General features: G+C 37.4%; 1 protein-coding gene and 1 non-coding gene across 6 annotated transcripts in view; both read left to right on the forward strand.

The window, feature by feature from the left end:
* The window catches only part of NDUFAF6 (NADH:ubiquinone oxidoreductase complex assembly factor 6), a 36425-nt gene extending 18184 nt beyond the window's left edge, over positions 1 to 18241 (forward strand). For 3 of the 5 annotated variants that reach the window (XM_068525847.1, XM_068525849.1, XM_068525850.1), the window contains 6 exons: positions 3807 to 3863; positions 7992 to 8094; positions 9988 to 10121; positions 11169 to 11270; positions 13707 to 13763; positions 18094 to 18241. In XM_068525847.1, coding sequence (XP_068381948.1) covers positions 3807 to 3863; positions 7992 to 8094; positions 9988 to 10121; positions 11169 to 11270; positions 13707 to 13763; positions 18094 to 18222 — 582 coding nt within the window. In that variant the 3' untranslated portion in view covers positions 18223 to 18241. Of the gene's footprint in view, positions 1 to 235; positions 340 to 3806; positions 3864 to 7991; positions 8095 to 9987; positions 10122 to 11168; positions 11271 to 13706; positions 13764 to 18093 lie in introns of those variants that run through there. The other 2 variants (XM_068525851.1, XM_068525848.1) reach the window with 2 other exon arrangements.
* Positions 11875 to 11998, forward strand: LOC137751675 (small nucleolar RNA SNORA14). The gene has a single exon (XR_011070920.1). It is a non-coding gene; the product is annotated as a small nucleolar RNA SNORA14 (small nucleolar RNA).
* Positions 18242 to 24354: the final 6113 nt, after the last annotated feature.

Consider the following 24354-nt stretch of genomic DNA (forward strand, 5'->3'; position numbering starts at 1 on the left):
GTATTTAGTAATTAGTTTTACATTAAAGCTGTATGGATTCCTCATTCACAAACAGCCATGCACAGTTTAGAAATACGCTGAACTATGAACAGAGAAAGGGAATTAGGTGCCTTTCATCACTGATCTGTGTCCCCATTGTAATATGATGAATGCCAAAAGATAGTTTCCGTCACGGGAGCCACTGACAGACCTGACAGTGGTACGCCTCTTCTCAGGTCTGCGCCCCAGCAGAGGCAGGCCCCATTTGTGGGCCCCAGATTGACTTCACAGAGCCTCAGTAAGGATGGAAAGCCAGGCCCCTCCACCGGGGACTGAGAAGAAAGAGTGGATGGGCAGCTTGTGAGTATTAGATTAGTTGTTTACCTTTATTCATCCCACTTCAAGAATCTCATCCTAGGTGACTCAGTTTAGAAAAAAGTTTCTCTAAAAATCCAGAAACTCTATTTATTTTATATACAACCTGATTGCATTAGAGGTTTATGCTAAGACTTGCACTGAAGATTCTGACTTTTGTCAGGAAATAATGTGAAAGGTCAGAGATTTCTTTAACACAAATTTATCTTGCCTTCGCTTCTCTTAAAAAAATTCTGGAAAACATATCTGAATTACACAGTGTTTACGTGTATGCCAATTTGTCCAGTTTTAATAGCGGCTTAAATTTTGTTGATTAATGTTGACCAACTTTCTTTTTTTTTTTAAAATTTATTAATTAATTTATTTTTGGCTGCATTGGGTCTCTGTTGCTGTGCACGGGCTTCCTCTAGTTGTGGTGAGTGGGGGCTACTTTTCATTGCGGTGCGTGGGCTTCTCATTGCAATGGCTTCTCTTGTTGCGGAGCACAGGCTCTAGGTGCACGGGCTCAGTAATTGTGGCTCGCGGGCTCTAGAGTGCAGGCTCAGTAGTTGTGGCACATGGGCTTAGTTGCTCTGCAGTATGTGGGATCTTCCCGGACCAGGGATTGAACCCATATCCCTTGCATTGGTAGGTGGATTCTTAACCACTGTGCCACTGGCTGGAAGTCCCTGGCCAGCTTTCTAATATGACAGGTATTGAAGGTTAATATGAGTATTTGAAAGAAGCAGGTAGTGTTCAGACCAGTTGTCCTGATTGCGTATTCCCTACCCCTCCCCATTCTGTTGGAACATACCCTTATTGCGCCACTGTCCAGTCAAACTTTCAATTGATTCTTTGAAGAGTTTCAGGTTCTTTAGAAGATTAAATAGGGAAAGAGTGACATGTTGTCCAAAGAGCACATTCTTGCCACACTGTTTCATTGGTGCCTTTAGGGTACAAAATAGTTGAATATCTATAATTTCTAATATTTATAGCCAAGGTTTTTGTTCTATTTGGCTTCTATTTCCAAAGTTTTGATAGTTTTGTTCAGCAGGTTTTCAGCTTCTTATAAATATTTATTTTTTATCTTGATCTCCAGTTTCCTTCAGAATCAGACAAGAGAGCTATATTTTGTGGTCAAGGAACTGCAGCTGTTATAGCGTCAGTCTTGAGTAAATAGGAGTCTGACTTTTCAGTGGTTAAGTATTTATTGAGTACTTTTCTATGCCAGGAATGGTGCTTGATGATGTGGTTACAAAGATCAAACAAGTCCTGCCCTACTCAGACATGTGCAAAATAAAGCAAGAGCAGGACTCTAATGACTGAGGTATCCCAGGCTGATACCTGGCCCTGGGGAGAGAGGCCTGTAGAGAGTCCTGCTATGTAGTTATAATGCTGAGAGCACTTGGAAACCAGCTCCATGTAGCCCTTTTAGCTTCTGTTAAGTTCCTGTAGGGCAAAGTGGGCTCCATTCTCCACAGATCCACCCTTTGTCACATCAGTGTGTATTGATGAGCATGTCAGCCTTTACATTTTAGTATCAGTGACATCTTAGAGTCTCAATTGAAGTGTAGGATATTCCTAAGACTTTGTTTCACTACTATATTTATTTATTGTGAAAATATATTATACTTAGTGTTGACTTGGTAAGAAAACAATGATTTAAAAACTTATTTGGAAATAACTTCAAAATTTCAGAAAGGTTACAAAATTAAAAATAGTATAAGAACATTTCTATATCCTTTACCTAGATTTACCTGTTGTTAACATTTTATCCCATTTGTTCATCATTTTGTGTGCTCACTCAAGTGTGTGTGTGCTAGCATGCTCTCTCTGTATATATTTTCACACATTTTTTTAAATCATTTGAGTGTAAGTTACATACATCATGTCCCTTTGTCCCTAAATACTTTAGTATTTCCTAATAGAGACATTCTCTTATATAACCAGAATAGTTATTGACTTTAGTAAATTTAACTTTGATATAACACTTTTCATCTAATTTTCCATTCATATTCCAATTTTGTCACTTGACCCAATAATATCCACTAATGTATTTTTCCCCTCCAGTGTAGGATCCAGTTAGGTATTTTTTTTGTTATGTCTTTTTAGCTTACTTTAATCTGGAACATTTCCATAGCTTTTCTTTGTTTTCTATGACATTGATATTTTTGAAGAATGTAACCCCTTCTTTTTTTCTTTCTTTCTTTCTTTTTTTTTTTGGTAGTAGAACATTCCTCATTTTGGATTTGTCTGATGTGTTCTCATGATTAAATGATTCAGGTTATGCATTCTTGGCCAGAATACTGCATAGGTGATGTATTCTCAGGGTATGACATCTGGAGACACATTTTGTCCATCTGTCCTTTATTGGCATTGTTCATTTTCGTTAACAGTCAAGATGTTGCCTGGTTTTCCCAGTGTGTAATCTACTGTATAATTATAGTTCCCCTTGTAACTAATCAACTTTAAGACAATGCAAATGCCCTGTTCCTCATCAGCTTCTTGTGAAATTTCCTGCATTCACTGATGGTTCTTGTCTTATCCAGTCTTTATTATTATGATTGCAGAATGATAATTTCACAACTCTGATGCTCTGTTCACATTTACCACTTGGCACTCTACTATGAGCAAGTGCTCTCGCTCTCCTATATTATTTATTTGTTTATTAATTATTGGTATAAACTCATGAATTCCTGTTTTTTTCAGTAGTTTATAACTTATTACTATACTTAATTATTTTGGTGTTCAAATAGTCCCAGATTTGGACAGTGGGAGTCCTGTCAAACTGGCTTCTGTGTCCTGACATGCCTCCCATTGTTTTTTTGAGCACTTTCTATTTTCTGGCACAATAAAATAGTCTTGAATCATCTTGAATCTCCCTTGCTCCAGCTCTGGAATCACCCATTTTCTAGACTCTTGTTTCCTTTGCAGGGAGTGGTATTAGAGGCCAAGATCTGAGCACTAGTGTTCTCTTTCTTACTAGAGTGTCTTTACTTGTAAGATAACACTGTACCCTGCAGATTGTTTTCTTTGGAGCTTTATTACTGTTTTCTTTTTGGAAAGTGTTTATTTTCATTAAATAGAATCTTCATTTTTATGGAAAAAAGTTTGTGTGTAATAAGTAAGCATAGAAGTTGGGGCATATCACATAGCAGAGAAGCTCCGCTCTGCTTAATTCTTGTTTCGTTTTTGTTTTGAAAGTGGAATCACTAAATTACTAATAGTATAAGAAAAAAAAGACAAATTAGGAGAAAAGTTTTGGATATATTATCTTTACTTGGAAATGTTTTGAAATGTTTTCTAGGGACATTCTCTTTTTTTCCCTAGTTCTTTAACAGAGCTATCTATCTGGTGATGTGTTATTACAAATGCTCCCTTACCTAGTTTTGTATTTGGTTTGTTTATGTTATCCGGGTCTACAGAAGTCATTTCTAGTACTTTCTAAAACTTACAACTCTTGTTTTTTTTAGGCTGTCAAAAGACATAATCTGACTAAAAGATGGCTTATGAAAATCATTGATGAAAGAGTAAGTTGAAATTGCTCAAGTCTTAAGTTTTTTCTTCCTTTTTAATCCTTAAGCTAATCTTCAGGGAGGAACTGTTTTAGTATGTGTATTAATATTTGGAGAGGGCTTCCCTGGTGGCGCAGTGGTTAAGAATCCACCTGCCAATGCAGGGGACACGGGTTCAAGCTCTGGTCCGGGAAAATCCCACATGCCGCAGAGCAACTAAGCCTGTGCACCACAACTACTGAGCCTGCGCTCTAGAGCCCGCAAGCCACAACTACTGAGCCTGCGTGCCACAACTACTGAAGCCCGTGTGCCTAGAGCCCGTGCCCCGCAACAAAAGAAGCCACTGCAATGAGAAGCCCGTGCACCGCAATGAAGAGTAGCCCCCGCTCACTGCAACTAGAGAAAAGCCCGCACGCAGCAGCAAAGACCCAACGCAGCCAAAAATAAATAAATAAATAAATAAAAATTAAAAAAGAAAAATTTGGAGGAAGGAAACTTTTAGAGAACTGTACCATTTTATCCATTCTCCATCACTGCATGCCACCCACCTCAGCCGCCCACCCCCGTATCTAGAGACAGACAAGCAAGGACAGGCACCCAGGCAGAGGCATGCGTGTGCACACCACACTCGACTAGTTTGTTTTTTAAAAACAGAAATATTTTAAAACAGAAATTTTCAGGCTTATATAAAAGTAGAGAGAATAGTGTAATATACTTTCATGTATCTGTCACCCAGCTTTAATAGTTATAAATACATGTCCAATGTTATTTCATCTATATTCTACCAACTTCCCTCCCTAAACCCTATTAGATTATTTTAAAGTAAACCCCAGACATGTTATTATTTGATCTGTACATATACATGTATCTTGAAAAGGTAAAAACTTGTATAAAACAGATAATCAATGAGAACCTACTGTATGGCACAGGAAACTCTACTCAATATTCTGTAATAACCTAAAATGGGAAAAGTATCTGAAAATACATGTATGTATATGTATAACTGAAACACTTTGCTGTATGCCTGAAACTAAACACAACGTTGTAAATCAACTATACTCCAATATAAATAAAAATTTAAAAAAAGAGAGAAAAAAACTTGTATAAAACATAACTATAATATGATTACCAGACCTTAAAAAAAAATATGGATAATTCCTTAATATCATCAAAACTTGAGTAGTTGTACACACATCATTATGCATACCCAGCGCTTGGATCTCTGTCCAAATAGAGGGAATAAGGAAAGTTCAACAGTTCTAGCAAATGGAGTCTTATACTGAGTTCTTAGAACTAAGTTCTAGTTCTAACCAAGCATGCAAATTGCTTGATGACCTGGGCTGATTTGTGTAATCGTTCTGACACATTGTTGGCTAAGTGTCCTTGTTGGCCTGATATTTATCATATACTGTTGTCCTGAAAATGTAAGTTTACTTAGTTTATTTGGATACAATCTATTAATAACCATAGGCTATAGTAGTAATAATATAAGCAAAAGTGAGATAATGACTTTAACATTTAAAAAATTGCTCAGTTGGCCTATAGAATTAATTAGTACTAAGAAAATGTATTTTTCAGGTGTCTTCAGTTTTCATGAGGTAAAGAAAATTTGAGAACTCAAGACAGATAATGGAAAATCTCTCTTTTTTTCTTAATGAAAAAATAGCAGTTTTTCCATTGTTTAATGGAATATAACATTTGGCTTTTGTATGGAGGGATATTTAAAAGTAAAGGACTGGGATCAATCTCCCTGCATTGATCTAAAGATTCAATATAATCCTTATAAAAATTCCAGCTGCCTTTTTTGGAGAAATTGACAAGCTGATCCTAAAATTCATATGAAAATGCAAGGGACCCAGAATCATCAAAAGAATCTTGAAAAAGAAGAACAAAGTTGGAGGGCTCACATTTCCCAATTTTGAGACTTAACTACAAAGTTACAGTAATCAAACTGTGTAGTATTGACCTGCCATAGACATGTAGATCAATATATACTGATCATATAGATCATATATATTGGCATAAAATAGAATTGAGAGTCCAGAACTAAACCTATATATTGATAGTCAGCTGATTTTTGACAAGGGTATGAAGATAATTCAGTGAGGGAAAGAATAACCTTTTCAACAAGCAGTGCTGGGACAACTGGCTATCCACATGCAAAAGAATGAATTTGAACTCCTACCTCATACCATATACAAAAACTAACTCAAAATGGACCAAAGACCTAAATGTAAGAGTTAAAGCTGTAAAAGTCTTAGGAGAAAACCTAGGCATAAATCTTTGTAACTTTCTGTTGGGCAGTGACTTCTTAGGTATGATACCAAAAGCACAAGCAATAAAAAAAAAAAATAGATAATTGGACTTCATCAAAAGTAAAAACTTCAAGAAAGCAAAAAGACAATCCACAGAATGGGAGAAAATATTTACCAGTTATATAGATGATAAGGGACTAGTATCTAGAATATATAAAGAACTCTTATAATTCAGCAATAAAAAGACAAATAACCCAACTTAAACATGGGCAAAGGATTTGAGTAAACATTTCTCCAAGGAAGATATACAGATGAGTAATAAGTACCTTAAAAGATGCTCAACATCTTTTCATGAGAGAAATGGAAATCAAAACCACAATGAGATATCACTTCATACCAATTAGGATGGCTATAATAAAAAGAATGAACAATAATGAGTGTTGGTGAGGATGTGGAGAAATTGGAACCCTTCATACAATGCTGATGGAAATGTAAAATGGTGCAGCTGCTTTGGAAAAACTGTTTGGCAGTTCTTCAGAAAGTTAAACATAGAGTTATCATAGACCTAGCATTTCACTCCTAGGTTGGTATGAGAAGTGAAAACGTATCCACACAAAACTTGTGCACAAATGTTCATTCATAATAGTCCAAAAGTGGGAACAACTCATAGTTGAATGAATAAACAAAATGTGTGTATCCATACAATGGAATATTATTCATATTTTCTTCAATTAAAAGGAATGAGATACTAAAAGATGTGCCAACATGGATGAACCTTGAAAACATGCTAATTGAAAGAAGCCAGATACAAAAAGCCACATATTGTATCATTGCATTTTTATAAAATGTTCACAACAGACAAATCCATGGAGACAAAGTAGGTTAGAGGTTTGTCAGGAGATAAGGAAAGGGAGAACTGGGAAGTGACTGCTTAATAGATACAGGATTCTCTCTGAGGTGATGAAAGGAAAACATTCTGGAATTAGTGGTGATAGTTGCACAACTTTGTGAATATACTACAACCACTGAATTGTATAGTTCAAAAGGGTAAATTTTATGGTATATGAATTATGTTCCAATTTGTTTAAATGTAATGGAGCTGGAGCATATTTTTTCCCCTGGGATTCATTGCTGGTGCCAGTTTCTCCTGATTGTAAAAAAGGAGGAAGGGGTGGAGGAATAATATTACCTTGGCTATCAAGTCTTTGTAAATGTATTATTATAAAAGTTGCTGGATGTTCTAAGATTTACATTTTTCTGTTTCTTGGATATAGTGTGTTCTGGTAATCAACTGTTAGTTTATTGAGCATAGTTTCTTTTGTGGGGAATAGGGTGCAGTGCCTGGTTGTGATCTCCTTTCTTTTTCTAGGCACCTTTTCCATATTAAGAGCACGGGCTTAATGGTCAAAATATGTGGGTTTGAATCTTTTCCCCACCACTAATTCGCTATGCGACCTTGGGCGTATTCCTTAACTTCGTGGTAACTCAGTTTCTTCATCTGCAAAATGAAAAAAGTATCAATTCCTTTTGAGGGAGTTGTTAGGATTAAGGAGATAATGTCTGAAGTACTTAAGTAAGAGCTCAGTTGTCAGTTTCTAATGATATCTTAGGCTTTAGAAGGAAGTAAAAATTAAGCCAACCCCATGTCCGTGGTGATTTGTGCATTGAGATTATTCCTGAGATATTATTTTGAGGGGTGATTTGTAAGTACTGAACATGTAGGACTTTAATATTTTAATTTTATTTTAATCTTATTTTATTGTGTAATAAACAATTTATACTAAAAGTTTTTATTCTTTATTACTCAATTCTTTAGGGCAAAAAAATAGTGCCTTTTAAAAATAAAATATTGACAATTCGTCAAGCAAATAAAGCATTTTGTTTGTAGGAAAAAAATTTGGATGACAAAGCATATCGTAACATCCAGGAACTGGAAAATTATGCTGAAAACACACAGAGCTCTCTTCTTTATCTAACACTAGAAATATTGGGTAAGTTTTTTTTTTTCTATTTTATACTTCTCTTTTTTAAAGAAAACACCTTTTTTTAAAAAAATTGAAGTGTAGTTGGTTTACAATATTGTGTTAATTTCAGGTGTACAAGAAAGTGATTAATTTCAGGTGTACAGGAAAGTGATTCAGTTATACATATATATATATATATGTATTTCAGATTCTTTTCCATTATAGTTATTAGAATTGTGTTAATTTCAGATGTACAGGAAAGTGTTAATTTGTGTTAATTTCAGGTATACAGGAAAGTGATTCAGTTATATGTATATATTGTATTTCAGATTCTTTTCCATTATAGTTATTAGAAGATAATATAGTTCCCTGTGCTACACAGTAAATCCTTGTTGTTTATTTTATGTGTAGTGGTGTGTTATCTGTTAATCCCGTACTCCTAATTTATCCCCCTCCCCTTCTTTCCTCTTTGGTAACCATAAGTTTGTTTTCTAAGTCTATGAGTCTGTTTCTGTATTGTAAATAAGTTCATTTGTATTATTTTTTAGATTCCACATATAAGTGATATTATATAATATTTGTCTTTATCTGATTTACTTCACTCAGTATGATAATCTCTAGGTCCAACCATGTTGCTGCAGATGGTAATATTTCATTCTTTTTTAAGGCTGAGTCATATTCCAGTGTGTGTGTGTGTGTGCGTGCACACACACACACACACACACACCCCACATCTTCTTTATTGACTCTTCTGTTGATGGACACTTAGGTTGCTTCCATGTCTTGGCTATTGTAAATAGTGCTACGATGAACATTGGAGTGCATGTATCTTTTCGAATTGGTTTTCATCTTTTCCAGATATATATGCCCAGGAGTGGGATTGCTGGATGATGTGGTAACTCTGCATACTGTTAAGAAAACACCTTTTAGACTTCACTCTTTCATAATTTGACAGTCTAACCAGTTTAACACTGAAGTTTTTCTTTGCACCAACTAGAAAGGAATAGTTTTTTTTTTTTTTTTTTTTTTTTTAAGTAAGAAGGGGAATATAATATATACCTTTCTTTGGAATGGAATGCAGACTAATCAGAATACCCAGGCTCTCATAAAAGAACTTTAGCTACCTCATGAGAATGCTGTAATTAATAATCTGGTAATTGCAGATGATTTTATTTTTTTATGCATCTGCTACAATTTGGAAGGCCTGTGGCCTGACTCCTTCCTTCTCTGTCAATAATACTTCCCCATGTTTAAAAACAAAAGGTAGAAGAAATAAAACTGTATATCTAAAAGTTTTTGTGAGATTTGTCTTAAAAAAAAAAAAACTATGCCATTTAGATGGTATTTTTCCTCCTTTGATTTTGTTCTAAGTTGGTGAGGTCTTATTGTAACGAGGAAATTATTTGGGACAAGGACAATATCATCCATTTGAAGAAGGTAATATGTCTTTATGTCACCCTAAAAGAATAACACAAGTCCCTACCAAATGTCCCGGACCTGTTCTGCCTGCACATTCAGTGACATGTTTGCCAACACAATGAAAGGAGGGAGCAAAGAGCAGAATGTTTGTTAAGCATATACTTAAAATGAGGTCAATTTTAAGGAAATTGCACTGAGGAGAAGAAATGCAAGACTTGCAGTGTTTTTCCAGGATAGCTAATTAAAATTCCAAATGTGCTCTTGGTGTGCTGTACTCTGAGGAAAACTCTTTTATTTAAAAGTTGACGTTCAGAAACCTGTTTATGGTAAATGGTCAGCTTGTCTTTGTGCCCAGTTTTGCTCTCATAAATCCTGTTTTTCAGATATAAAACATGGGAGAAACACCTTTTACATGTTTGGGTCATTTCTCTATGCTGCTTCTGTTGACTTGTTATGCATTTAAAGAGAAAAGAGCAGCCCAGTTGATTTCTAAAATTATAGGTATAAAGGATCTTCATGCAGATCATGCCGCAAGTCACATTGGAAAAGCACAAGGCATTGTAACTTGCTTGAGAGCAACGCCGTATCATGGTAGTAGAAGAAGAGTATTCCTTCCCATGGATATTTGTATGCTGGTAAGGCCGTTGTTTGTACCCTGTAATTATTTACCTCAAGAATATGGGGAGGGACGGTCCTGTCTTGGTTCTTTGCTTAGTCTATTCAAGTGACCGTTTTGAAACACATGCTTATTGCTTTTTTGCTCCAGAGTTATCAAGTCAGAATTTTATCAGTCAGGCATTTTAGGTCTGTGGTGGAGCTATGAGTAAGAAGGTTCAGAGAACCTCACTTGGTGTACCTTCATGTTGATGCCTTACTCCCTTTCAAGCAATTACAGTAATTATTCCTAGTGGTCACCTTAGCCTGTTCTTTATTTTATTTTAAAGGAGGAAATAATCCATTAAAAAAGAATACTGTTTATGAGAACTTTTGTTTTCTGGAGGAGGTTCATTATTGTCTGTTCTATTAAACTTCTTATCTGTTTGTTTCTTGCTTTATTTTGTTTCGCCTACAACTGTCATTAGTTAGCATCTTGTTGCATATTCTTCCAGGAGAGAGAGTGTCTGTGGGTGTGTCTATATACGCACTCACATACATATAGATATATTTTAAAAAAACAAAATAGGGGACTTCCCTCGTGGTCCAGTGGTTAAGAATCCGCCTTCCAATGCAGGGGACGTGGGTTCGATCCCTCGTTGGAGAACTAAGATCCCACATGCCACGGGGCAACTAAGCCTGCATGCTCTAGAGCCTGAGCGCTGTACCTAGTGAGCCTGTGCGCTCTGGAGCCCCTGCGCCGCAACTAGAGAGCTCTCGCACTGCAACTACTGAGCCTGCGCACCGCAACTAGAGAGAAGCCCGCACACTACAATGAAAGAGCCTGCATGCCACGTGTGCCGCAACTAAGACCCGGTGCAGCCAAACGAAACAAACGAAGAAATAAATAAATATTAAAAAAAAAAGAAAACTGACATCATGCAAGCTGCACGGCGTGGCCAAAAAAAACAAAAAACAAGAAAACAAAATAGGCATTATACTGTATATACTGTTCTATCACCAGTTTTCTTGAGCTAGTTTTAATTGTGCTTTTTGAATCCTGATGTAATGTACATTTTCCCACACAGCATGGTGTTTCACAAGAGGATTTTCTACGGAAGAGCCAAGATAAAAATGTGAGAGATGTGGTATATGACATGGCCAGCCAGGCACACTTGCACCTAAAGCATGTAAGTAGCCTCTTTTTGCCAAATCATTTAGGAAACTATCATTTCTAGCTGTGGCTACTCCTAGAGCATGGTTGTAGTGTTCTCTCTTTGGCAGTCCATATCCATCGCTCACTGAAATCCCAATAGATTTATCTCAGGGATTATTATAAACTTTTTCTACTTTAAAAAAATCTCCTTCTCCCTCTCAGCTTCCTCAGTTAGGCTCCTCTCTGATCCATCCACTCACTGTTTCTCTCTCAGGGGACAGTGTGTCTTTCTGCCTTGTCAAGGCTGATGCCTCTTCTACTCTTCCAGGACCTTGCATCGTCAGCAGTTCCCAGCTGGTATTTTCAGTTGGCCTTTCTGATAACTTGCCCCTTTTATCTTCTGGTTTGTTGCTACTGCCTTCTGAAGTTACAGGCAGCCCATTGGACCCTTCTGTTTCTTATTTTTCCCTCCCAATTAACCTTTTTTGCATAAGTGTTCTACATTCATTTTACCTCAAGGTCCTCACCACCATGGCACCATTCACCATACTGTAATTTGGCTTTCATCCTGCTTACTCTAATAATAATCTCTAGTATATAATCTCCTTACTGCCACATTTAAAGAGGTGTCTGATTTGTTGCATTCTTAAACCTTCTTGGTAGCTTTACTCTAAATGCTTCCAAGATATGAGCGAATGTAACTTATCTAGGTTGCTCAGTCAAAATAGTTTCTGAAACTAAAATTTACATGTAAGTTATTAAAGCCCAGAAAGTACAAACAGGTGATTATCATATTTAATATAACTTAAATATGTTAAAACTATAATATTAAAACCAACTAATTAAGCTATAATAAGTCATTAAAAAATAGTGATTTAGAGAGGGTAGATGTTTTATATGTATATGTATGTATGTGAATGTATATACATATATACATACATACACACATATAACAGAGGAAAAATCAACTAGACTTGATAACTGATGGGACTGTAGCAGAATCAGGAAGCAGGAAAGTCGAAGGCTGCATGGAGTTCAAATATAGATGGTGATGGTGCCAGTCAGAGACTACGATACAGATGCAGTGGTGTGCTGGGTGCTGATCGGTAGCTGCTGGACATCATTGAATGTAAGGGGATTAGAGGGCATTTAGGGAGGTGGGCTAAAATGCAGATTGCAGGATTGTGACTTTAAAAGGAGGTCAGAACTGGAGATACAGATTGGGGAGTCATCCAGATGGAAGGCTTATGTTTAAAGCTCTAAGTGTGGCTATGCTGTTGTCCAAGGAGAATATACATTTAAACAATAAGACCAAAGGCAGAACCTCGAGCCCACCTCCATTTCTCAGGTAGGAGGAGGAAGGGCCATTTAATAGGAAGAAGGAGAAGGAAAGAATGATCAAAGAAGTGGGAGAACTCAGAGTCAGTGTCTTGGAAACTTAGGGAGGAGCAAGTTCCAAGAATGGGGAATACTGAAGTTTTGCATTTCTTGGAGAGACTGAGAGAAAAGATAGGTATGATGATTAGTAAATTGTGGATGATCTTGAAGAGAGCAATTGTAGTAGATGGGGTAAGTGAGTCAGGAATAAGAAGCGATATCTGACAATATAAACAAAGCCCTTTAGACAGAAGTGGGCTTGGTGAGGCCTGGATGATGGGCATCAGCCTGAGTGGATCAGGGCTCTGTAGTCCAGAGTAGTAGGGTGTTAGGTTGGATAGATGAGGTTAGATTCAAGATGTGTAGGCCTTTGAATTCCAAGATGAATAGTTGGGACATGATCTATCAGGGAGTTAAGTTAAAGAAAGAAAAAGTAAAACAGTGACCTTAGGACATGAATTTGGCTGACTGTGGGGCATGCATTAAAGGTTGGGGAACACAGAGGCAGGAAGATCAGCTAGAAGGATCTTATATTCATCTACACAGGAGGGAGTGACATCCGAGCTGGGAAGGTGCTGGGACTTGTATGCAAGTACAGTTGACCCTTGAACAATCACGGGGGTTAGGAGCTCCAACCTTCCACGCAGTTGAAAATCCATGTATAATTTATAGGTGGTCTTCTGTATCCAAGGTGGATTCAACCAACCAAGGATCGTGTAGCGCTGTAGTATTTACTGTTGAAAAAAATCTGCGTGTAAGTGAACCCATGTTATTCTAGGGTCACCTGTATGTCTTCCATTTACCCCTTACCACAGAGCTGGGGGTGTCAAAGTTATAAGGCAGTTGGAAATGCCAAAACCAAATGTAAGAAAGAAGAGAATTCTTAATGTAGTACCTTTTCCTGATTCCTTTAGATCTGGCAAATTAATCTCAGCCGGCAGGAGATGAGAACTATTTTCGTGCTTTCGAGAGCGTCCCTAGCAGTGCTGATTTAAACTGCTGGTGTTGCTTTGTGCGCACTTTCAGAGGGAGAGTGTTTATTTCCAGAAATATTTGTATTTCAAACCAGTTTCCTTTTGTCTTCCTCTTTTAGGCTAGGTCCTTCCACAAAAGTGTTCCTGTGAAAGCATTTCCTGCTTTCCTTCAGACAGTAAGTAGATTAACAGAGAAGGTTGTTTAATTAATGAAGCAGATGCGTATAATTTTTTTTTTCTATTTTATAAGGTTCCCAGTGCAGTTCTTTAGTTTGGAGTCTTTGTTTTGTTTTCCTCCCTATGGTACGTTTTGTTAGTTACATTCTGCTTTCGGTGACGGTCATGCCGCTGTTCCCCAGAGGCAGGTGAGTGGAATTGTCATTAGCACTGGCTGCAGCCAGACTGCATCGGTTTGAACCTGCTTTGCCACTTACGAGCTGTGGAGTGAGTTCCTTAATCACTATGTACCTCAGTTTATTCATAGGTAAGATGGGACTCGTAGGAGAAACCACCTCGTAGGAGTGTCAGGCTACTTATAGCCATACAAGTATGACTTAATAGTCTAGCATTTGTTTTTCTCCTTAGTGACCACATTGTAGCACTGGTTCCTGAAAGTGGTTCACAGACCAGTGCTGAGCTGGCTGCATCAGAATAATCTGGAAGGCTTCTTCAAAAATACAGATTCCTGGGGTCTTCTTACTAAATAAGCCTCTTGAGGTTGGGGAAGGAAGCATTTCTAAGAGGATCTGTGATTTTTAAAAATTCCCCAGGTGATTCTGATGTGTAGCCTGGTTCAGGAACCACTGTGGCAAAATACATAAAGAAATGAGAATAGCTTCCGGTTAGTAGCACCTCCTGTGGGACAGGTTCTGAGCTAGGTCATTGCATACATTATTCCTAGGTGTGGTTTACGTCACTTTATAGATAGAAACCAAGGTTCAAAGATTTGCGATGTTTGAAAAGGGAAATTCATGCATTTTCTACAGTACCAAACATACCTTCTACATTTTTCCCTAAAATATATTTAAAGATTCATTTCTATCCTTTCACATCTTCTTATCCTGGGTCTCAGATCTGAGTGTTTGAAATCATTTTCTTTCTTTTCTGGGTTTACTTATTATAAAAGTAATATGTTAATGTTTTAGATGTTCACATAAGAGGAGGCAAAAGAAATTAGAATGGTCTCACAGTTCTATCCTTTCCAGAGATAATGTCTGTTCATCTTTCTGGACTTCTTATGTTCGTGTAATTATATATGTATTTTTTGTATAAATGAGGTGCCAAGCATCTCTTTCTGCGTCAACACATTGTTCTATATCACCATTTTTAATTGTTATTTATTTGGTTATTTGGTGATGTACTGTCATCTCTTTTGTCTCTCTTTTTTTTTTTTTTTTTTTTTTTTTTTTCTATTTTTTTCCTTTTCTTTTTTTTTTTTGGCTGCACCACACAGCATGCAGGATCCTAGTTCCCCAACCAGGGATCAAATCCACACCCCATGCAGTGGAAGTGTGGAGTCCCAACCACTGGACCTCTTGGGAAGTACCCTATCACCTGTCTTGACTTATAAGCTCCAAGAAAGTTCAAGACTTTGTTTTGTTCACTTTTGTGGAATAGGTTGTTCTCAGCTCTGCTTGTCCATTAGAATCACTTGGGGAACTTTGAAAGCAAAACAAAGCAATGTTGGGCCCGTCCCCAGACCAGTTAAATCATACCTAAGAGGTTGGATCTAGGCACTGATACTTCTTAAAAGTTCCCCCAGTAATCATGAAGTGCAGCTAGGCCTAAGAACCACTATCTTAGGCTAGTGGTGTGGTCCCCGGGCCAGCAATATATGCCTCGGATATTGTTAGAAGTGTAGATCTTGGGATCCACCACAGATCAGAAACTCTAGGGGCTGGAGCCCAGCTCTGTTTCCGTCCTGTGCCAGGAGAAAGTGGAGGGACTACATGGCAGTTTCCGAGGAGCTGGTTCTATCCTACACCCTAAGTCCAGCTGGGGCACGTCTCTCCTCATGTGTTTTATATGTGGAGCATCTGTTAATTACTTTGTTCAAAGAAAAGCTTTTGCTGTTTAAAAATGGTTTGAAAATGACTAGTCTAGGGTAGAGTATGTTGTGCTCTATACATGAGGTTTTAAGAAGCTATATTCAGAGATTGTAACATCTTTGAGAATTTCACAATGAATTTGTTACTTTGAACAATTTATTTACCATTAACCATGAACCAAATCCTAATTTGTGAATGCCCAGTTGAGCTCTAATTTTGAGGTCATGTTTCATCTGTATTTTAATGGAATTTTCTCCTAATTATAAAAGCATTACATTCTCATAATAGAGATTTGGACAATATAAAAAGAATATCAGAAGAAAATAACAATCACCTACAATTCCCAGACCCAGAGATAAATGCTGTTTACACTGTTCTTTCTTTTAAATGAATTTCTCTGTATATTTAAAGTCACACTTTATATGGCAGTGTCCTGTTTATCAAACATTTAATCACATCATTAGAAATATTTATTAATACAATATTTGATGGCTGTATAATACTCTCTCATGTGCTTGTATCTTAATTTCATTATTCTTTATAATTGGATATTATAAAACTATTAAAATGAACATAATAACGTTCTCAGAGGTGGAAAGTTAATAACAGTATATGAATTGATTTTTAAAAAAAGCAAGTTACAGAACATTATGAATAACATGAGCTCTTTTTTCCAAAAATAAAAGCGAACATGTGAAAGTACACTAAAATATCTTCAAAGTTTTTTCTCTTAACGTGTTTTTTTATTTGATATCTACAAATGAATGTATATGTCTGCATGTATTATAAAGCATAACATAATGAATGCCCATGAACTCACCACTTAATCCAGGAACTAGAATGTTACCATTAAATTGTGCTCATGTGTTTTCCCAGTCTCATCCCCTTGCCTCTGCCTTCCTCCTCCAAGTAGCTATCCTGAATTTTGTATTTATTATTATCTTGCTTTTATTCTAGAAAAGCTTTTCCCTATTTTATGTATTCCTAACCAAAATGTTGCCTTTTTTTTTGGCTGCATTGGGTCTTCGTTGCTGCGTGTGGGCTTTCCCTAGTTGCGTAGAGCGGGGGCTACTCTTTGTTGTGGTGTGCGGGCTTCTCATTGCGGTGGCTTCTCTTGTTGTGGAGCACGGGCTCTAGGCATGCGAGCTTCAGTAGTTGTGGCTTGAGGGTTCTAGAGCACAGGCTCAGTAGTGGTACATGGGCTTAGTTGCCCTGTGGCACGTGGGATCTTCCCGGACCAGGGATCGAACCCATGTCCCCTGCATTGGCAGGTGGATTCTTAACCACTGTGCCTCCAGGGAAGTCCCTTAGGTTTTTTTTTTTTTTTTTGAACTGTATAAAAATGGATCATTTTCTGTTTATGTCTTCTGGGTTACACACACACACACACACACACACACACACACACACACAGAGAGAGAGAGAGAGAGTGTTTCTAAGATTTATCCATATTATTGCATCTAGCTACATTTATTTCATGGCAGCTTAATATTTCATTGTGTGAACATTTATTTTTTTGTCAAAGAACTTCTGGATTGTTTCCAGGTTTTTTGCATCTGTGCACATTAATGCACGTGTTTATTGCTGTGCATATATAAGTGTAGGGTTTCAAAAGTAGAGAGTGAATTTGTTTGTATGTACACTCATCCGTTTATAGTGTATAGAAGTCTGGGAGAACACACAGTCCTTTGGACAAGCATGCTCTCTGTGGGTCACACAGGTTGCACTGCAGAACTCTAGGGGGAGCTGTGCACGTGGGCTGAGAAGGCGGTGGGGCCGCTTCACATTGTGCAGTGCAAAAGTAGGTGGCTTCTCTGTTTAATAAAAATTTACAAATTAATAAGATTGAAAAGCATAAAGAGCACTGCCCATCGTCACTGTTTTCCATCCTGGCCCCCGGTCCCAGAGAAAGCTTTGTCAAGTTTTGTGTGATGGGGGGAAGCATGGTGTGACGTTTAGAGGGACCTGTGATTGTTCTCCCTGGTTGCAAATTGTTTTCCAGCAAGAACATGGAGACCCTTTAAACTTTTGCACAAAATAATTTTTTAAAGAAACAACTTGAGCTCCCCCTCATGGCACTGTGCATTTCTGTGTGTGTGTGGGGTGGGTGGGTTCATTTTCCTCAAATGAAACACCCCTTTTGTATTCTACAGAATCTAGTAATAAGACCTGGCAGATAATTTCTCTTTCACATTTTGACCAGAACACTAAATTATGATGAGAATTGGCTTAATGTTTCTAGTACTAGATCTGTGACATAGTTTTACTGGCTTCATAGAAAACTTCTTAGAAGATGTCTTTATTCTCTCTCTCTTTCAAAATTTTCATTTACATTCTTAGTATGTAGAAGACCATCTCAGGAAAACTAAAATAGCCTTAATACCTGCTGGGTTTGTTTTTGTTTCTTTTAAAGACTTAATCATTCTGTGATCTAGTGACCATTATTCTCTTTTTTCAGGTTGCTCTGGAGGACTATTTAAAGAAAATTCAACAAGTGGATTTTGATATATTCCACCCATCTTTACAGCAGAAGAATACTTTACTTCCATTATCTTTGTATATTCAGTCATGGAGAAAAAGATATTAAAATAATTTCGTGGCACTGATATTTACTTTTATTAGTTTTACAAAAGTGTACTAGTTTAGGGTTCTTGTTTACAAACAACAGGGACTGTTTACATAAGGAGAAAATTCGCTTATTGGATGAGTGTGTAGGTCACAGAATTAATGAGAAGTTGCTGTGGGGCCGTGATGCCCAGATTCTGCTGCAGGCACCCGCCCTTGTCACCAGCAGCCCAGACAGTGTCTGCTGTGCCATCCCTGCAGAGTCCCGAGCCCCAGGAGGGAGCATCGTTTTAGCTGTGCTTAGGCTGCAGGCCATGCTTCAGCCACCAGAGGGCAGGGGGAAGCACGTCTCCTCCTGTCCTCACCCTTAGAGAAGAATGGGGAAGGGGCTCAGGAAGTACTGGGTTTGTATGCTGAGCAGCCAAAACCCAGGCGTCCAGGACAGCTGGGAAATGCATTTATTTAGGGATCATGAAGAGTGAAGTTTATATCTGAGGAGTGTCAGTCGCTATGTTGAGGGCCTTATATCTCTAACGTTTAATCTTTACCACCCTGTGAGAATTTGACCATGATGATAAAATAACTTCTTTCAAGAGCTCGAACCCTAATTTGACTTTAGATCTGGCTGATTTGAAGGCTTTTACTTTTTTGTTTACCCTTTTGCTTCACTCTCTATTATTGAGCATTATCATCGTGAACAAAACTTTATTAACAAAATGTGTATTAATGTAAATTAAATTAACAAAATTGTATTGAACATTCATTAAGGGGATACTACATTTTAAAAAACTACTATACTAGTTGAGCTTCCCACTAAAAAGCTCTGTGCTGTATACTTGCCAGTGTTCTCATCTGATCTTCAAAACTGAAACAAGGAACATTTTTGGTAATTAAAAATTTTTAATTAAACATACTAATTGCAGAAACCAAAATTGGTTACATTGCTGGTAGTTGGCAGATCTGGACTCTGAATGAGTCTCTGACTCCTAAAACCAGAATTATGCCCTAGTTTCCTTTTCCTTTCTTTTTTTAGTGGTCTCGTTTCCTGCCCACTCCCACCTCTGTTGTACCATTTCTCTATGCCATCTCAAACCTTTGGTTTCAGCTATGAATTAGTGCCTACTTCAATTGTGAATTAATGATGGCTTAAAGTATTACAGTTTTGCAAATAAAATTCAAATGCAGAGCTGCTTGAGGGCAAGAATAGAATAGATTGTTTTATTCATCTTGGGATCCCCCAGCACCTCGTACGGCTTCTGATTTAGAGCAAGTGGAGATTAATAAATGTATAAATGAATGAACATACAATGCTGTTGTTTATGTTAGTGTACTTTTGGTTTATACTGATGCTGAAAGAATATCCTCTTATTTAATCCTGTGGCTTTAGAGAGCTTAAAGCTTATCTAAAAGAGGAAAATCCAGGGAAATGGGACACACTTCCTCGTGGGGTTCTGAATGGTCCAGAGTTGAAAAGTTCATTAGAGATAGTCTTTATTAGTAAGAATTGTTTGTGGGTCTTACCAGGTTAAATCTGGCAGCAATCAATCGCTAAGCATCTTAGTTCCTGTCTAAGAAGGGTTAAAAAGAGGGGTTTAAACACTCAACTGGATTACTGGATTTTTTACTGGCTCAGAAGCCAATTTACTTTAAGTAAATAATTTCAAAATACTTTCTAAGCCGTTTGAAATTTGATGCTTAGAGAGTTGGGTGAACTGACGTTTCCAGTCTCCTAGAGATTAAGATAGGGTCTTATTCGGTGACATTTACTCTACTATTAATTTCCTGGCTTAAAAGATACTCCCTTAGATGGTGCCGACATTGTTTTTCATTTTTCAGATCTCTTTCAGAGCATTTAAAGGAGTCAGATACATTTTCAAACCATTTAAGATGTATTTTGATATTGAATAGGTAGAGAGCAACAGATAACAAATGTTAAGTATTAATCTCAATGTAGGTAAAGTTGCTTATCATAAAATGCATTTGAGTAGTGCCAAATCAGCTGGCATTATTTTTTCTATTCTTTTGGTTAAATCTCTCCTTTTGATGAAATTAAATTACTCCTGAGAAATACAACAGCAGTTAACACTTAGCACGAACCTGGACAGGTGATGTGCTCTTGCGCTCCTGATCGTTAATATTCACAGAGCAGTAGGTCTTTATTTTCCAAAGGATAAAACTGCCTCAGTTCAAGGTCACACAGCCATTAGAACTAGAGCTGGATGCCAAACCCACATTAGTTCAATGCCAAAGCCCACAACCCATATATTTTTACTACTCTTGAGAGTGTAAAATAAACAGCCAAGTTTAAAAGCTCAAGGGCACAACTTTTTTCCAGAAATAAAGTGTTACTGCATAAATTTCATGTACAAATTAGGTGAAGAAGTATAATTACTACATAAATTCCAACTACAAATTAGAGAAGTAAGTAGACAACTGAAATAGATATTAAGTGCTGGTCACTGGGTATGTATAGGAAGGACACGTAACCACTTTGGAGGTCAAAGTTTTCCCAGAGGAGGGGCCGTGTGAGGAGTTTCAGGAAGGTCAGGTAGGAAGCAGCGTTTGGGAAGGGGGTGCAGATGTTGGGAGAGGTCCTGGCTGAGGAAGCAGTAGGAACAAAGGCCAGGATGCCGAACCAATAGCCTCTCTAAGACTTCATTTTTTGGCTTCAACTTACCTAAGTAAAAAGAATATAATGTAACGTCCAGAGTTCTTAGGAAAGTTTGTGAATAAAAAGTGGCCACATCTCCTGGTCTAGTGGAACATTTTGACTTAAGATCACAGACTTGGGAGTTTATATTTTGCCCGTTTCACCAAATGCCTAGGTGTCCTTGGATTTGTTTTAGCTCATACAAATAGGACTTCCCTGAAGACATGGCCTGATCGATTGCCTTGTCCAGAAAGATCCACAGAGTTGTAAACATTATGCTGACAATTATTGAAAAAAAAAAACAAAACATTGTCCTACTGTTTGGAGGGCTAATAATCCACATACACCCAGAATTGGGAAGGATGTCGGAGGTAGACTGGAGGGAACGGAGAGGAGACAGGGAGTCATCGTGAAAATACCTTAAATAACACTTAACTCTACCTGCTTTCTCCTATAATGAACATGTATTTCTTGGAGTATAACTGCGAAGTTCTTTCTAAAGAATTAGGATCTTCAAATGAGACAGATGATGGTAAGCAAGGAATGTAATGAAATTTATGGCAAGGTGAACAGATAGATGGTCAAATTTTTACATCATGTCTGTTTATACCAATTAAAAAAGAGTTTGGTCAACAACAAAAAGGAATAATATTTGGCACATTTTTAAATACATAATTCATTATGTAGTTTAAGCTGAATAAAGGAATTTTGAAAGTTTAGATAGAGAGCAGTATAGTGCTATGAAGTACTTCTTTTAAGAGTGTGGGCTGTGAAGGAGGCTGACTGGCTTCAGGTCCCAGTTTCACCACCCTAATAGATGCGTGACCTCAGCAAGGTATGAGACCCCTCCGTGCCCAAGTTGTGCCTTTGTAAAACGGGCAAAATCATAATATCAACCTCCACAGTTGCTGTGAGGAGTAAGTTAATACTTGCAAAGTGCTTAGGAGAGGGACCTACGCGTAGTGAACGTTAAACGACGTTGTTAATCTTAGTATACGGAAGTCACAAACCGGCAGCCTGAACCAAATCAGGCCTGCAGGCATATTCTGTTATTCGGGCGTGGCATTTGAAAAAGAGTGAGAAATTGAATGCCTTTAGATAGGACAGGTACTCTCCATTTGGCTACAGGTCTCAGCATGAGCTACTATCTCACACCCAACCTGATTCATAAATTCATGTTACCTGCTTACTCTGTAAGCACTCGAGTTTGCAAGCAATGGTTCAGGAGAATTTGTGGATGATGGATTAATAAGTGACCACCAACTGGAGGCTGGTTTCACTAAGCATAGCCATGCTTTCTCCCCGCAAGCCAACTGTATTTTTAACTATTGTTTACACATCTGTCCCTCACTCAGCCAAAGTTCTTTTGAGTGCAAGACAATGTTCTATTCATCTTTGTGTCCCCAGAACCTATCATAGATCCTGATGCTACTCTATAAACCTTTATGGTCTGAATGAACACACCAGAGTATAAGGTGGGGTAGTGGGATCCGAGGAAATGGGTTGGGGCTGATGTGTACGTGACAAACTGGAAGTTCATGTCAGAGATGTGGTGGGCAGGGCTTCCCTGGTGGCACAGTGGTTCAGAATCCGCCTGCCAATGCAGGGGACAAGGGTTTGAGCCCTCGTCTGGGAAGATCCCCCATGCCACAGAGCAACTAAGCCCGTGCGCCACAACTACTGAAGCCCGTGCGCCTAGAGCCCATGCACCGCAACCAAGAGAAGCCGCTGCAATGAGAAGTGCATGCACCATAACGAAGAGTAGCCCCCATTTGTCGCAACTAGAGAAAGCCTGTGAGCAGCAGCGAAGACCCAATGCCAAAAAAAAAAAAAAAAAATATGAGTAGACTGTATATGGTGTTCAAGCAACTATTATCAGGTACAGTTGGAAAGCAGGGCGTGAGGAAGGAAAAGTAAGGCTGGAAAGGGAAATCATAGACATATTAAGGTGTTTGGATTTGAAGAATGGCATGAGATTTGGAAATAAATCACAAATGGTCCATAATATATTTTGTGTACATGCTTATGAATATCATTTGTGTTATTTCTAGTGTAATCATATCTTTGATAAGCATACCTTTTGAATCAGATATGAGATAGAATATTTTTATTCTTATTTTATAAGTCTGTGGGTTGACTTTTTATCACCCTGTACAAATACTGTTTTCCTTTGAGTTACCCTTCGCTCATTAAACAAGTCCTGCCTTGGTGTTCTGTGTGTTTTCCTTTTTATTTTTAATCACGATTAATCTTCCCAGTTGCTTAGTTATGTAATAATATCCTGTGTGTTTAAACACAGGCCTACAGATTGAATTTCTTGGAGAGCAAGTTTTAGAGCTTTTTAAAACCACAAGATCTCTTTTATGGGTGCTACAAAGATTCTTTAGGACCCAGCATTAATGATTTGAGAAGCTATTTTACTATATCTTACATTTGTTTCTTGCTGCAGTGGTTTTATCCTTTGTTAATCTTCTAAGTGGACTGATAAGCTGAGAAAGTTCTCAATCAACATAAAGACACCTCCTCCACTCCTTTCTTGTAAGCTATTCCATGTGGTCGTTAGAATTAGATCTGTTTGAGTCTTGGTTGGGGGAGTGTATAATTCTCTCTTTACTGAGAGATCATTTTCTAAAAATTAATGTATTTATTTTCTTTTTACACAAGTAACTTAACATGTGCTCATTGCAGAAATCTTGGGGAAAAAATAAACACAAAAGCGTAAAGGAAAACCTTTTAAAAATCAACTATAATTTTACCAGGTAAGAAATAACCACCGTTAACGTTTTAGTCTATGTCCTTCCAATTTTCTCCTTGGCATACATATAATATACAAAATTGGTATATTCTGTGTAGTTTTTTTTAGTCTGCATTTAGCTTAATAATACAATTTGAAAAAGATCATGTTGGAAAAATATTCTTAATTTTTATTCTAAGAACATTATTTTAATTTAGTGGGAATATGTTCTCTCTCTTATTTTGCAATTGTAATCCAAATATAGCTAAGGCCTCCAGCCTTCTGAAGTCAAACCTTCCTTTAATAACTAAATAAAGTCATTTAAGCCACCATTCCATGTAATGTTCTGTGAAAAGCCAGCATAATAGCCTTTGTCAATATTTATAAGGATTTCCTGGGTAGAATGGAACACAGGATTTATGTACTTACATCACTTCTCAGAATAGTTTACTTGGTTTTTGTCTTATTATGGATGAATTTGAACATCTTTTCATATATGTAAAAGCCATTTGATTATCCTTTGATTTAATTCTTTATATTCTTCGCCTACTTGAAGATGATAAAAAAAATCTTTTCTCCCATGATTTCTTTTAGTATTTTTTGTGTTTTGATTTCTTACATGGAATGAATTTGAAGCAAGATGTGAGGTATAGATCCGCGTGAACCAATATCATCAGCCATCTTAGGCGTATATTCAATTTCCATCTGTATTTGAATCTGAAGTGTATTTTAAATGCATTAGAGGAGGTCACTTCTTGAAGAAATGTTCT

This window comes from Eschrichtius robustus, chromosome 17 (assembly GCF_028021215.1).
Source record: "Eschrichtius robustus isolate mEscRob2 chromosome 17, mEscRob2.pri, whole genome shotgun sequence".
In the NCBI taxonomy this organism is placed as follows: domain Eukaryota; kingdom Metazoa; phylum Chordata; class Mammalia; order Artiodactyla; family Eschrichtiidae; genus Eschrichtius; species Eschrichtius robustus.